The 16017-nt window shown below is 43.4% G+C and overlaps 1 protein-coding gene across 5 annotated transcripts in view; it reads right to left on the reverse strand.

The window, feature by feature from the left end:
• Positions 1-16017, reverse strand: part of AMPH (amphiphysin) — a 91206-nt gene that overhangs the window by 1935 nt on the left and 73254 nt on the right. For 2 of the 5 annotated variants that reach the window (XM_083468805.1, XM_083468806.1), the window contains 9 exons: positions 15691-15714; positions 13556-13579; positions 10989-11021; positions 8723-8773; positions 7786-7917; positions 3179-3235; positions 2615-2785; positions 1200-1448; positions 204-305 (listed from right to left, as the gene is read on the reverse strand). In XM_083468805.1, coding sequence (XP_083324931.1) covers positions 204-305; positions 1200-1448; positions 2615-2785; positions 3179-3235; positions 7786-7917; positions 8723-8773; positions 10989-11021; positions 13556-13579; positions 15691-15714 — 843 coding nt within the window. Of the gene's footprint in view, positions 1-203; positions 306-1199; positions 1449-2614; positions 2786-3178; positions 3236-7785; positions 7918-8722; positions 8774-10988; positions 11022-11553; positions 13315-13555; positions 13580-15690; positions 15715-16017 lie in introns of all 5 variants that reach the window. The other 3 variants (XM_083468809.1, XM_083468807.1, XM_083468808.1) reach the window with 3 other exon arrangements.

Genomic DNA, 16017 nt, shown 5'->3' on the forward strand with positions numbered 1-16017 from the left:
CGCTCAATAAACAGGCAATCTGGAAGCAACCTAAGTGACCCCCTTTGATTTTATTTCTTAGAGCATTTCCATTTCCAAACAATGCACACGTCTATTGGCAGGCACATTTTTATAGCTGAAAATTGGTTCAAAATATTTGGCCACATTATTTTTTTAAAAATGATATTTTAAAATGCAGAGAATCAAAGACCCTTTGCTGTTACCTGATCAGCTTCTGCCACAGATTGAATTACTAATACAATATCTCCCCGGAGCAAGTTCAGCTCATCACTATTGGCTGCCTCAAAATCATGCAGGGTTTCAACCTGTAGAGCAGAAAAAGGAGAGATATGCTGGAGGTTAGGGCATATTCTGAAAATATTTTCTTCTGAAAGCAGGTGGTAAAGTTTGTTAGATATTTCTAGTACTGCCCCCTGGATAAGGCTAGGATTAGGGCCACCTTATACATGGGAAAATCAGTATCATAGCCTCTTAATCACAAACTGCATGGAAGCTATGACACATAATTTGGCCTGCCACTGAAAACTACAGGAAGAGGGTATGTGATATACTAGCCATACCCATTATTTATATTTATTTTGCTAGGTATAATGAGAGACAAAGGGTGCTGAAGCTGCAGGCCTAGCTATTGCATATCTTCAGCTACCCCTCTGGTTTTTGACATTTCATCAGGTGTTGCCCACAAATGAACAAGTGTATATCCAGCTAAAGGACCTAGAAAAACGCTTTGTATTATTTTGGTGAATGAAAGTTGAGCAAGTCAAAGGCTGCAACCTGTGTCACAAGTTGGAGCTTTTTTTGATGGGAACTATGCCATATTCACAAGCCCTGAGCCCTATTCAAATATTTTGCACATTGTCTGCATAAGTAGCCATTCCTCCAAAGTTGCATGTGAATTAGCTGCAGCCCCTGAATGTCAGCAGGGACACAGGTTTTCACATGATTGGGAAACCAGATTGTGCAACGGTTAGGGCTAGCTGGTCCACATGCTCTTGGGAACATAACTACTTGGCACGGGCCTGCTCACCTATTAGTAGAATGTGAAAGTCAAACTTCCACAAAGGGGTCTGGATATAACTCTATTTTTTAATGTCCTCTGCATATAAGAAAGGTTCAAATGGCCTCTGCATATCTTGCTCCACAATCGAGTCATCATGCAGTGTCAAAGGAAACTGGAAGAAGTAAATGCTCAATTAAACCTTAAAGCGGAAGCCCGGTGGCATGCTGTCATCTGCTGATACAGGCTGTTCCTCAGAAGATGTGGACTGGGTGGTTTGGGGCTCACTTGCAGCCTCTGAAGTTTCACCAGCTGGGCCTTCAGCACTCTGAGCACCAACATCTTCCGCAGCATCTTTAGCTTCGTTCACTAGAACCTCGTGATCTTCTCCATCGGCTTCGTTGTTTGATGCGGGTTCTATTACTACTGAGGGGATGCTGCTGAGGTTTTCCTTAGAGGGGAAAGGTGCCAGGGAAAACAGTTTGAACAACAACATCTGCACTAAAAATTATTCTAGCCCTATAGGGTGGGGGCAAATGGTTTTTTTTTCTTCCCTTTTTTACAAAACTGCTAGAATGATTAAAACAAAACACAATAATTCATTTGCAAATCCTGTGCTTTCAAGGAGATATAAAGCTTAGTATACTAAAGATGGCAAAAACCAATGGCTCGTGCCAGTTTCTGAGGCCTTTGGTAGCTTGCTAAAGAACTGCACCTGGAAAACTCCAGCAAAATACGATAAAAGGTAACATGGCTTTCTCTTTTCCACTTAAGCACAGCTTTCGCTTGGGCTGGATTGTGCCCATAATTGGCAATGTTTACTTTTGATGAGTAACTGAGGAAGGCCTTTGACATAGTCTAAAAGGCCAAAAAGTAAGAGAGGAGTGAGGTACCAGGGAAATGTGCTATATAGGACATGTGAACAGACAGTATTTGCTCATATTTTCATATTCTGCATTGAACTTTATTTAAAAAGGTGATATAAAAAATTATAGAAGCATGACAGTAACATTAAAGCTCTCTGGTTCATGACCCTAGAAAAATAGGCACCACCTCTTATTTCTGAATCTTAACAAACGTGCCCTTGTTGCCTAATATTTCTTCCACAATTATGAGAACTAAAAGCTTGTGCAATTAGACATCTAATGTTGCAAAAATCACCCCCTTTACAATTTGAGTTCAACATATAACCCATATTGGGGGGGGGAGCTTTAGCAGGCTTGCCAAAGGCTTATAGAATCAAAATACACAATTTAGAAATTAGACAAATTAAAAATAATATATTTATAAAAATCTGCATCGTCTCAAACTATTTACAAGAATGGTTACAAGAATAGTTTTAGAACTGCTCTCAAACCAAATGTATAATTACAGTGCAAAGAATCATATTCCAGATTTAAATCTGTGTAATTGACATGTCTTCCCAGGAAACCCTGGGCATTATGAAGGGTGATGAGGGATCTTGAAAAGAATTCTCTCCATCAGTTACGATTGTCAGAATTATTTGAAGCAACCTGTGTCCATTGAAGTAGTATGAAATTGGTTAGAGTTTTGGAATGTAGGCAGGATGATGGAATTCCTAAAACCACTCAAAAAGAAGCCGAGGGTGAGAAGCACTTGTATGTTGGTGACTACCTGAGATTCGCCTGCTTTTCCTTCAGTGCCAGCTATGTCACTTTCCCCAACTCCTCCTTCAGCAGGAGCAGCAACTTCGCCAGCCTCAGTCCCAGGAGCAACAGCAACACCCTCAGCTACATCAGGACCTTGTATTACAGAATCCATCTGTAACTACAACAGGAGCAAAGAAATCCAAAGATTATTCCTACAGATCTCCTGTAACATCTACACAGTATGGTTTGTAAAGTTGCAGTAGGTCCCTGCAAGCAAGCGACAGGATGTTAGCCCAGAGCTGACAATTATTCTGGTTCGGACTGATGATAGCCCAAACACCCACTGGCCATAAAATCACATACGGATACAAAATACTTAAGACACCAACACAAAGCAACGTGATTAGATATAACCAAAGGGTGCAGCCAGCCAAAGTGAAACCCTCTTCTCAAGAGAAAGGAAAAGCATGTGATCAACTGCTCGAGTCTTTGGCTGGATAGTGCTGTAAATGGACAACATCTATCCTTTATCCAGAAACAACCACCCATTCTTTCTGCTGTTCATACATACCTCACACTCTTTCTCAGCAAGCTCTGGTGCCTCCTTTGTCCCTTCCTCCACAGCAGCCTTCATAAAACCAGAGACATGTTTATAGCACCAATGTCAGAAATATTAGCATTGCGCACTGCATGAAAATGGAGTGGGGTGCATCCGAAGCATTTATAGTATTAGGCAATGGCACCGAGTGGTAGGATGTTGTGCAAGCATGTTTGGAAGATCAGGCAGTAAGTAGAGGAATGGAGGTTGCGGGCAGGTGATGAAGGAGAAGCATGGATTTCAGCCTTGTAATGATGAGAATGGTGATGCAAGGAAGATCCAAGCCACTGCTATTTCACAATATTCTCAGAGTTATCAATATATTAACATGCTGAGAACTGTTAGGGCTTCCCCCTGGACTCCAGTGGAAGGCAAAGCACCGTGACTCTAGAATGAAAAATCCCAAGGCCTTGATTGCCCATCATAAAATGTGTCAAGAAATCTGAATTTCAGCCCTCCAAAATGAGTGGCTAAAACCCTGGCTCTTAAGAACCAACCCTAGCCATTCAGAATCCAAAGTATTTTTCTAGCCCTTGGCTTCTTTGAAGATGATCATTAAATCCTGTAATCAATGGAGTGAGTTGCTTATTTATTGAACTAGAGAGTGTCAGGTATATATTTTAACTTCCCCACTGAAATAATGGGACTTAAAATAGATTGTATTTTGGTTGAACTGTGGATTTTTAGAAGAACTCTTAAAATAGCTGGTCAGCAAACATTTACAGTGCTCTTGAAGTACAGCTGTACAAGAGCCTGTAAAAGTCTTGTGTGTGAATGGCAAATATATTGCATGGCTTATGAATTGTAGCGCCTATCAAAATCTAAACCTGGATCGTGTTATTCCAAATCTCTAACTACACCTTGGAAATGAGGCTTTGTAGACTTCAGTTAAAGCTAACAAGCTAATTTTCTCATAAAGGATTTCATATTCTATCCAGAATATTCTATCCAGTCTTTATCATTTCAAAAAACAAAAAATTTTCTAGCATTGCTTGTAGTTGCTTCACAAACTCCAAACATGTCCAGATGCCAGGACGAATCAGTGGCTGAAAGCTGCATTCGTTGCTATGGAAACCTCTCACAGCATTATCCTGTTAAAATTTTAGTGTTATATAACCCCCTTTTTCATATAATTAATTCTTTTGGAGCTCTCACAGCTGAGGTTGGACTATTGTTATTTGCTTTCCAAGTGTGACTTAGTTGCACAAATGTATCTGAAAAGCTTTATTGTACAAGTGGCAACATCGCATGTATTTATGAGCACATATATTTGAATAATGGTCTACAGTAAGCAGGTCAAGGAAGCCCTTATTTCCTATGAATAACAGAAAAGCATCTTTCTAAGTCTGGAATTAGGTGTCCTAGCAGCAACCGAGAGAAATGGATATAACTCCATTCCGGCACCTCTCAGGTGGGTACCATTGCCATTCTAAGAAAACAAGGGAGGTGTTCACAGTGAGTTCCAGCTCCTCTTTTTCTAGAAAAATTGCACTGGTTCCTGGAAAGCTGGTGGTGGTCAGTGCAGACAATACTGGGGTAGATGGACCACTAGTCTGGCTTGGAACAAAGGCAACTTCCCATTAACCCACACGTGGCTGCCACAGAAAGCACCAACCCCGGAACTCATCTTCCTCTTTGAAATTAACCCATACAAAACAGGATGCGTCACCATGCAGGGAGCTTCCCCATCCAAGTCCTACTGCGTTTGGCGCTGCTTGTGCAGGGTGGGAAATTAAGCAGTACAGCAGCACCACACCATCAGCCGTACTAACATTCCTGGAGGAGAAAGGAGAGGGCACAGGGACGCTGCTTTTGAAGGACACCATGTGGTCTCTATAAATACCAAATTTTATCAAAGCCCGAGCTATCCCTGCAAAGAGACCTTTCAGGCTCTCTATTTAAAACTTCTGGAGACACATGAATAGCCTTAAGACTTGGCAACAAGTACAATTGCTGTATTTCAACAGTGTACTTATTTTCTAACCTACTAAAACTACTCCTTGATATTAACAGCTATACCAAATGAGCACTTGAAGGCTGGCAGGTTTAGGCTGGATTTTTGTTTTCCAGAGAGAGAAAGCGCTGGTTTTCTGGAAACACAAAGTGCGCCATAGGGGCAATGGGATATAATGAAACACCCCAGATGGATACCGTGGAGTTTCCACAGCTTCCACTGACCCAGAGCTTTAGACTGTTCACATTTTAGGGGGGCGCGCACACGAAAGGGTAACAAAGTTTGTGGGGTTGAAATAATCACACATTCTTCCCCTGCCTGCCCATGTCTCTATTTCTCCCCTTTCTCTGCTGTTTCTCTGGGTCTAGCTTAGATTTTGTCTACCTTGGAGTAAGCACTGAGTATCTCTGTTTTCTGAAAAGTGCAATGCACAAAAAAAGGTAAAGGGACCCCTGACCGTTAAGTCCAGTCGCAAACGACTCTGGGGTTGTGGTGCTCATCTCGTTCTATAGGCCGAGGGAGCTGACGTTTGTCCACAGACAGTTTTTCTGGGTCATGTGGCCAGCATGAGTAATCCGCTTCTGGTGAAACCAGAGCAGCGCACGGAAACAGCGTTTACCTTCCCGCCAGAGCGGTAACTATTTATCTACTTGCACCTTGACGTGCTTTCGAACTGCTAGGTTGGCAGGAGCAGGGACCGAACAACGGGAGCTCACCCCATAACGGGGATTCGAACTGCCAACATTCAAATTGGCAAGCCCTAGGCTCAGTGGTTTAGACCACAGCACCACCTGCATCCCATGCATAAATATATATCACTTATATTTCAATCACTGTGTGATCCACAGGTGAACACAGAAGCTGTCAAAACCGCAAAACTTTATCAGCTGATTATGCATTTTCTTTCTGGTCTATGTGTGGGAGTGTGCCATCTCTGATGATGCAATGATTACATCATGAACCTTTATGCGTGCACCAGCCCTGTGTGTGAGCAGCACCCATACGAAAGTTGTGTCTTGAGAGAATGCCAAGAAAAAACAATCGCATGGGGCTTTCTAGCATAAATTCATCCTCACAGCAGTGGTTTCCTCTTGCAGCAAGGTCAAGTGGAGATATTGCAGCCCCCATATGAAATGTCCCCAAATGTCCATGCTGCAGTGCTCAGATGGTTGATGCAACACCTGAAATCTCATGACATGCAATGGTTCAAATCATATGTATGGTCTTCATATTAGCCACTGCCTAAGATGTACAGATGGGGATGCAGACAAGCATCTGGATCTGCACAGTGACACATACCCGACCAAAGGCATTCAACGCCCTCAATCCTGACACCTGAGGGGCCCGTTCCTGCCTCTCTCCACCTGGCCCAGGGCAGGGCCTGATGGGCTTCATAACTGCTGCTGCCCAGCAAGGACTAGGGTATTTGGGATCTAGGAGTCTTGGTTGACCACAAACTTGACATGAGCCAACAGTGTGACGCGGCAGCTAAAAAAGCCAATGCAATTCTGGGCTGCATCAATAGGAGTATAGCATCTAGATCAAGGGAAGTAATAGTGCCACTGTATTCTGTATTCAGACCTCACCTGGAGCACTGTGTCCAGTTCTGGGCAACACAGTTCAAGAAGGACACTGACAAACTGGAACGTGTCCAGAGGAGGGCAACCAAAATGGTCAAAGGCCTGGAAACGATGCCTTATGAGGAACGGCTAAGGGAGCTGGGCATGTTTAGCCTGGAGAAGAGGAGGTTAAGGGGTGATATGATAGCCATGTTCAAATATATAAAAGGATGTCACATAGAGGAGGGAGAAAGGTTGTTTTCTGCTGCTCCAGAGAAGCGGACACGGAGCAATGGATCCAAACTACAAGAAAGAAGATTCCACCTAAACATTAGGAAGAACTTCCTGACAGTAAGAGCTGTTTGACAGTGGAATTTGCTGCCAAGGAGTGTGGTGGAGTCTCCTACTTTGGAGGTCTTTAAGCAGAGGCTTGACAACCATATGTCAGGAGTGCTCTGATGGTGTTTCCTGCTTGGCAGGGGGTTGGACTCGATGGCCCTTGTGGTCTATTCCAACTCTATGATTCTATGATTTTGGGGGAAGGTTTGTCGGGAGTTTTTGCTGTTATTGATATTAAGTTTTTGTATCTTTATTTTTACGTGGAAATTGTTCAGTTTGGTTATGTAGTCTTTGTTGTGTTTTATTTATTCTTATGAATACTTTGCTATGTTTGTAACTATGTCAATCTTTCCATATTGTAGCATTGTTTTAAATGCAAATTGCAAACAATATATACAACACCTATCTATTGTATGAAAGTGCATCCTTTCTCTGGGACCCCTAGCCACATGCAACCCTCTCAGATTCAAGTCACCCATTTTATAAGTCATTTGTCCAAAAGGAGATCCACTGAGAGCCCAAACTGAGGATGGCATTTGAACTTTGCTCTCCCCGAGTCCAGGGCCCCGATGGAAACTGCCCCTTCTGTTGAAGCTGGACTCTTGCATTACCCAGCTCTAAAGCCCAAGAAAGGTGAAAATGGAGGAGGCGGGATGAAATGTGATGCGTACGCACATGGCAGGGCTCTTTGGGCGAGTGTGAGGGCACCTGAAGCACCAGTCACTCACCACAGCGTCAGCCGCTGGCTCAGCAGCCTCTGCAGGCTGGGCTTCTGCCTCGGGAGCAGCGTCAGCCACTTCTGGGACACTTGGGGCTTCCTCTGCTTGGGGCGCTAAAGGTGGAGCTTCTTCCGTCTCAGCCTTCAGTTATTGAATTCAGGATGTGATGGGGAGTTTTGTTTTTTGAAAGGGAGGTAACAAATGACACGCATTAAAGAATGCCGGGCATTGTGGGACCAGGATCAGTACAGTCATACCTTGGGCTACAGACACTTTGGGTTGCGCACTGCGCCGAATCTGGAAGTACTGAAACGGGTTATTTCCGGGTTTCAGCGCTTGGCACATGCGCAGAAGCACCAAATCGTGACTCATGCGTGTGCAGACGTGGCGCTGTGGGTTGCGAACGTGCCTCCCCCCGCACAGATCACATTCGCAACCCGAGCGTCCACTGTACAGTACTAGAAATCCTCGTTACGGTAAGATGTCCCCAAAAGTCTGAGAAAGAACGGGAAGGAATAACTTGCGCTTCATTTCCCCATGAGTCTGGCTCTTTTCCAAAGGCAGCAGGAGACGCACACTAACTGTTCACCTGTTCTCTCCCCACATTGGTTGAGCAGAGAGACAAGCTTTAAAAGAGGATTTGACAAGTTCGTGGAGGGAAAGGCTATCCGTGGCTACTAACCCTGCTGTTGCACATTTTAAGTATATTGGTTTGGGCACATAGAGTCCAGCACACCATGTGCTTCTTCTGAAAGCAGGACCAGCCCAGACTCTTTCCACAAGCCATGCAACCAAGTCTGCTTGGTTAGCCCATGTTTTTCATGTTCCATACTCCATACAACCAGAGAATGCAAGTCAACGGAGCAGAAGGCCTCACAAATAACAGGAGAGAACAAAAAGGACTGAAACGCCCATTTTAACAAACGACACAAAAACAGCAACTTACCAAGTTGTCCATCACATTCTGGCTTGCTTGCATTGAGAATAGGGAAGTATCCTAAGGATATAGGGTTAGGAAAAGGGTACACAGAAAAATTAAGGATAAGCTTGTAAATTGTCCCAGAATCCAATTATGTATGACAAAATGATCATCTTACATTAATTTGTTGGTTTATACCTGCTTAATATGCCACTCTTCTATCCAAAGGTCCCTAAAGCAGCACACAGTTTTGCCTATTTGTTTTTTTAATTTTTTCCACTCCATAGCCCTCAGACTGAATTTTAGAAGTCCATGATTCCTCCCCCCCCCCCCATGTTGCATGTTGTAAGATGGCCATTGTTTAAGACGGAAGTCAAAACAGCTTTGGGATCAAGTGGCCTTTCTAAGATTGAATTGGGACTGTAATCTGCAAAACCTTTGCTTCATCAGTCTATATAAAATCAAGTGGGTTTCTATGATCAAATGTATCATTCTTGGACTTGCAAATTATTAGACTCCATTAAAAATTGTTTCTGTCCAGAACATTTATATTATTAACCTGATGGGTTTCATTCAATTCCTTTTGTATGTTGGATATGAATATGGATGTCATACAAAACAGATTATATTTTGTTTATTGGCATAGCAACCCTTGAGCACTTTATTCATTTGCAAGTTGCTTTTTCATTTTGCAGGGTGTTTGTGAAACTATTTCCCTGTCAAAAACCCACCATTATAGGATCCCACGTGACATTTGCTATTGATTTCAATAGAGCCATGTATTATCCTTGGCTGGATTTAATCAAGTTTTGTTTGTTATCAACTTCAATTAATACTGAGACAATACTAAATGCTGCTGAAGATTTTATATTTCTTCTGGGTATCAGGGTTTTCTTCAATAGCTACTTCCTTATATGAATGCAAGGAGTATATTTCACTTCCGTTATTGCACTCATCTTTGATGCATATTTGTAAGTTCAGTCACCAATAGCTTCATTCACAGACAAGTTCTGATATGAAAAGACACGACGACATCATAGCAAGAAGAAAGCTAGCCTGGCCTTATGTTTCATCTGATGCAAGCCTCTTTGAAGATGGTGTGATCGAAAGGTAGGTTATAAAACTTAACTAGCTGGTAAAAAATGAGACTCAGTAGTTTAGTGGATTTGATGGCAAACTTCAAACCGCTTTTCTTTTGCGAGCAGTTTTATGACCATAGCCATGCTAATTAACATTCATACAGCAAAGAAGGTGTGGGAAAACTGATGAAAATGTTAAATACCTGACTTTTGAATGTGATTTAATCAAGTAATTACTAGATTTCTAGATTGCCGATCAGAAAAATAGATTCCAGGGCATTGAATTAGAGGCATAAATAAAAATTATTCATGCTGAATGCAATACAGTAAAACAACAAGCTCCACACAAACAGCACAGAACCAATAAAGCTCTGAAACCTTAAAACAGGCCACAAGCCAGGCGGAAGCAAGTTGGAAAGGAAGCTCCTAGCCAAACACATTTTCAAACAAATACCCAAGCCAACTGCCAGACAGCAGGTCAATAATAACTCAGATGGTATCAGTGAAGTTAACTCTTTATTCAGGAATGAAAACAGCTCAGGAGGCCAGGCCTAGTGAGCACAGCAGCTCTTCCTGGTAGATATTCCCTAATGAGGCAGTTGTGGGGACCAAAGGTCTTCCCACATTTCCCCATGTCTCCTCCTCCACCAGGTCCTTCCCAAGCAATCTGAGACATCATCACCTTGTCTGTCTCTGCTCCACCCTCTTCATATTTCTCCTGGCCCTGGGAGACCAATGGGGAAGGGAGCTGGTCACAGCAGGAGGGGGAGACTCCCTGGCTTCTTCAGCAGCCTGTCTCAACTCTGCCTCTTGCTGCCCCTCCTCTCCAGTCTCTGCTTCTGCACTGCTCTCTGCCACAGCCTCTTCCTGCTCACTCAACCCTGTTGCCTCTTCAGCTTCTGACACCTCCTCCTCCCAGTCTGCTCTCTCTTCTCCCTCTGACTCCTCCTCGTCGTCCCACCACCAATCCCTGGCTCTGAGCCTTCTTCCCTCGGGGGCTCCCCAACTGATGCCTCCCACCACCCCTTAGCATTCAGCCAGTCCATGAACAACCTATTTACAATCTACATTTGCATTAGCTTTATGCCATTGAGCATGATATTGCTAACCTGAAAATAGTGCATTATATATCTTTCATCCCATTGCTCCCAAATTCCAGTCCTCTTTCTGGTCTCAAGAGGACATGCTCTCTTTTAAACAATGTGACGTCTTACCTGTGTGAATCCATTAAAGGCGCTGCTGGATGCCTGAGCAGAATTGGAAATCAGAACAAAATGGTTGTTAGTCTTGCATTCAGATAAAAAAAGGAGTAAATAATGTTTTTACAAACTCTTGCTTGCACATTACAAAAAGCACAATTTTAAAAAAAATCAAAAATATAAAAAGTGAAGGGAAAGAGTGACACTTCTGACAAGCAGTATGAAGCTATGTTAAATGGCTAAAAAAATAAGAAAAAGAAAAGAATAGTGATTCACATTAAAGAGTTTGAAAAGACTGGAGGTTCATGTATCATATTAGAAAACACAAAATTCAAAAATAACGAGACATGGTAAAATCAGATGGTGTGTTCAACAACCAGCCTCTTTCTGGTCAGCCAGTAGAACTATGTGGTTGAACTCTGCCAAATTTGGCATGTTCGTATGACCATTAAGTTAGCAAAAGAGGGCAAGGGGGGAGAACATAAAAGAAGGACTGTCCATAAAACACAAGGTTATATATATGTATATATGACCTAAGGAACTCTCATTTCTAGACTACACTACACACTGGGGTAGGTACCTCTTCTTTATCAGCCTCTATTTCCTGGTACAACAATCCATATCTCCGGTTAGCAATTTCATCTTCAGATAAATCTGAGCTGTTGGTCTCATTGTCTTTGGGGCTAGTTGAGCTCTCGGTGCTAGCATTTCTGGAATTTCCCATTTGGAACAGGACCATAGGCCTACCTATCTCCTTGCTTGTTCCACAGCTGCTAACATTTGCCTGTTCCCCAGATGTTCCTTGCTTTAAAGGTGCCTTCTGATTCTGATGACTTGGTGTCACACCCACAGCTCCCCAGGAGTTATCTATACCTCCCAAATCTTGCGTAGACCACTTATCATTAAAACTTGGCCAGGAAATCTCCACGTTTCCATCCATGGTGTCTTGTTTGGGAGGAAAGGGCCAGTCATCAAACCCATTTGTCTCGCTAGAAAACCCCCAGGAATCAGTATTAACTGTTGGATCCCAATTGGCTTGCCAGGGATCTGTTTCCAACGCTTCAGGGCAACTAACATTACTATTAAGTTCTTCGGCCACACAAAATGCTTCCCTGTCTACAAATTTATCTTCCACATCACCTAGCCAAGAATTATCAAGGTTTGCACCAGCTGCGTCAACAGAACCAGGCTGCAGAACCATCTCCTTCTCAAAGGGCATCAAGGAAGCTTGACATTCACCAGTCATATTACTCTTTTGAGGGCTGCTGCTGCTGCTATGGTCTTCAATCTCTTCTGCACCACATATCTCATCACTACACACAGGATTTACAACCTCTGCAGTAGATTTGTCTCTGACATGTAGGTCAGCCAATCCTGTAATACCTGCCATTTCTCTTTCCTGTGTGCATTTGGTGGCTGTATTCCCAGAAAGTGGTAAGCCACCCACACACTCTCTTCCTTGATCCCGATTCCAGGGACCAAAACCCTTTTCTGGTTCAGACCCACTATATTCTACAGATTTACCGTCACTCACCTCACACCCCAACCCTAAGTTCACTACATCCTCAGCATCTCTTTCTCTTGTCCCTGAAAGCAGAGCATCCCCATTAAATTCTAGGCCAAATTCCTGAAGGTAACTGCCAGCAGTTGTCTCTCCTTGCCCAGTATTATGCTCTGAATCCCCGATAGACTCTATCTCAGTGCTTTTTAGGGTTTCATGGTCTCCTAAGGCCTCAAGATGTCCTATTTCAGTGTAGCCTTTATCTCTCTCTTCAAACTCCTCTGTGTAGTCTAGTTTCTTGAGGCTAACATCTCCGGTTTCTACCTTTTCACATGGCTCCACATTTGCCCACAAAGACTCTTCTGTTTCCTGCTTCTCTTCTTCTGACTTTGCCACATTAAACGGGTCTCCATCCAAAAAGCTATCAGTTCCCACTGTAGGCCTCTCAGCCAAAGTTTCGCTCACTAAAGGCTTGTTAGTCTCCACCAGATCTGTGCCACTGTCTGCAACGTGACTAGTGTCCAAGTACGGTTCCGGGAAAGTGGTTTGGTTTTCATCTACGGAAGCTGTCCAAGACGCACCATCCTCTTGCTCGCCTACAGCAGGCCAAGTAGTAGTAGCCAGTGCAACAGATGATGCTGTTGAGGTTTGCTCTGCCTCAGGGAAAGGCAAAGGAAGACCTGCAGCTCTTTCCTGGCTCTCACTGGCTGCACTACCATCTAGGCCCAAGTTGAGCGAGCCTAGATCAGTTTGGGGTTTGTTAACATCTTCTGTTGACCCATTGTTTGGGTTTTCCTCCATGACCAGGTTACACAAGGAAAGACTTTTTGAAGAATCAGGCTTTAGGCAGACAGAAAAGCAAAGAAAAAAACAAGATGAAAAAGATAAAGGTGGTCTTGATGAGAAAACACAAAATTCAGTATTTTACTACGGCAACTTTAGCTTAGAAATGAAATGCGACTGCTAAATTAAGGAATTTAAGCACAGTTTGTAATGTTTGTGGGAGAAACATATATTTGGAGACAGTAGCTATCTATCTAAAGAGAAGCTTTGGCAGGTGAAAGGGAGAAGTTTTGCTTACCGGCTGCACCAGTTCATTGCTTGTCTGTACAGAAGAAAACCAAATCAATAAAACTAGGATTGAGTGGCTGTCTTTCTGATTCTGTGTTATGCCACACTCCCCATGGCAGCCATTTTGTGTTATGCCATGCCCACTGCATGGTAGCCATTTTATGAGTGACACCCCCAGCACGCTCTCAAAATTCAAAATGTGCCCACTAATCCAAAAAGGTTGCCAGCCCCTGGGTATGGTATAGCAATGATAGGAACTGCTGCCACGCACCCAGTGCTCCTATTTGTAGGTGATCAGGATCCTCAACAATCTTGGGGGTTCCCTTTTGGGGTGTCCTAGTTTTTTACTTTTTGAAATATGGCAACCCTAATATAGCATAGCACACCTGGTTTGAGTCAAGCCCCATTCCATCTCAAATCTCACTGGGTAACCCAAACCAATTTTTATCTCTCAGCCTCCCAGGACTTTTTCTGAGGATAAAATGAAATCGTTCTAAGGATTTTCTCACGAGAAGCTTCAAGGGAGAAATTTCACTTCCCACGATCTACACCACATTTCATGCCACATTCCATGCCAGTAATTACCATCCTAACCATATAAAGAGACCAGTTTTATACAGCCAAATCCATGCACTACAACTAAATTTGAATGGGTCCACATGGTTGTGATTTGTAACGCTAGACAAACTAAGGCAAATTTCCCTTCGGTTCTTGGTAAAGAAGGTTCATTCAGAATTGTTCAAAGCCAAGACTTAATAAGTCCAAGAAAATAAACAGATTCTACAGCACTAATATGGCTGAAGTAAGTGCTGCATTTACTGCAACTGAAGAGAAAGTCTGGGGTGAGGTGGGAAGAAGACACACAAAATGGTGGGGAGCCTCAGTTCCCACCCCACCACTCAGTTTTTCTGGGTTTCCCCCCCTATTTGTTTCTGAAAAATTGGGGAGAGGGGAAAATGAGGGGAAAAAACAGGATTTTCTCTTGGTCCCCCCCCCCCCGGCCTTCACATCTCAGGAAAGATCATTAATGTGCAGGTGGAAGTTATTAACCTTTCCAAACCAATTCTGGAGAAATGGTTTCTTTTTTTAAGCAGGGATGCTTTCCTTCCCCTAGTAAATAATACTACACGTTTGCTACCATAGGCCAATCACAGATATCTCATCCCACTATGTGAAGACAATTTCAAAGCTTCTGGGTATATAGAAATGCAGGCACAGAAAACCCCTCAGGAAGATCCAACATCACATCCACAGGTCTTTTAGAACCCTTCCTTCCTTCCTCCCCTCCTCCTGCCCTTCAGTCTCCTCCAAAGGGCCCCCCCAAGTCCTCTGGAGCAGATTTGGGGTGCAAACAAGTGGATGGAGGAGGCAGCAGCAGGGGGGAGGGGGAAAGGCAAGTCCTATTTGTGCAAGCAAAAATCCATTGTTCAAGAAGGACATCAGAGCAGGATGTCACCCTTGGTCTTTCCTCCTCAAATTTAGCAACATTCTTTATTTCACATAAGTGCATTTTTGCCCAGTCATCCTGTTACTCGTTTATTTCCCCTTCTCTGTCTCCCTCTGCTGTCAAAATTTAGACTACATACTCCTCAGGGCTGAAACCCATCCTTTCTTCTCATAGAATCATAGAATCATAGAGTTGGAAGAGACCACAAGGGCCATCGAGTCCAACCCCCTGCCAAGCAGGAAACACCATCAGAGCACTCCTGACATATGGTTGTCAAGCCTCTGCTTAAAGACCTCCAAAGGAGGAGACTCCACCACACTCCTTGGCAGCAAATTCCACTGTCGAACAGCTCTTACTGTCAGGAAGTTCTCCCTAATGTTTAGGTGGAATCTTCTTTCTTGTAGTTTGGATCCATTGCTCCGTGTCCACTTCTCTGGGGCAGCAGAAAACAACCTTTCTCCCTCCTCTATGTGACATCCTTTTATATATTTGAACATGGCTATCATATCACCCCTTAACCTCCTCTTCTCCAGGCTAAACATGCCCAGCTCCCTTAGCCGTTCCTCATAAGGCATCGTTTCCAGGCCTTTGACCATTCTGGTGTCCTGTTGATACATAAAGCACCTTGCATACTAATGGCACCGTAGAAATAAACAACAATAAAAAGGCAACATGCAAAGATAAAGAAACCAACTTACCGTCCATAAATCCCAAGGAAGCGTCTGAGAACAGGGGAAAGAAGGACAGTGTTGAAAACCTCATTTGTACACCCTGTTATGTGCTGCAAAGCATAATTAGACAGTAGCATGGTTATTCATGTGCTCCATAGAGTTCAGCATAGCATTCTCTTCTGGGAGGGGGCAGTGTGTTTATAAGGCATTTCACAAAATTCTGTTTGTTTGGTTCACTGAGTTCACAGCACCAGGAGAAAGAGATTCAGACTCTACTTTTTAAAGGCATAATTCTGCGGGAAGTGAACCTGCTCAAGCCTTACGGGAATAGTCACGGCTCAAGAGGGCAACTGC

Source organism: Podarcis liolepis (genome assembly GCF_965112155.1).
Source record: "Podarcis liolepis genome assembly, chromosome: 12".
Classification (NCBI taxonomy): Eukaryota; Metazoa; Chordata; class Lepidosauria; order Squamata; family Lacertidae; genus Podarcis; species Podarcis liolepis.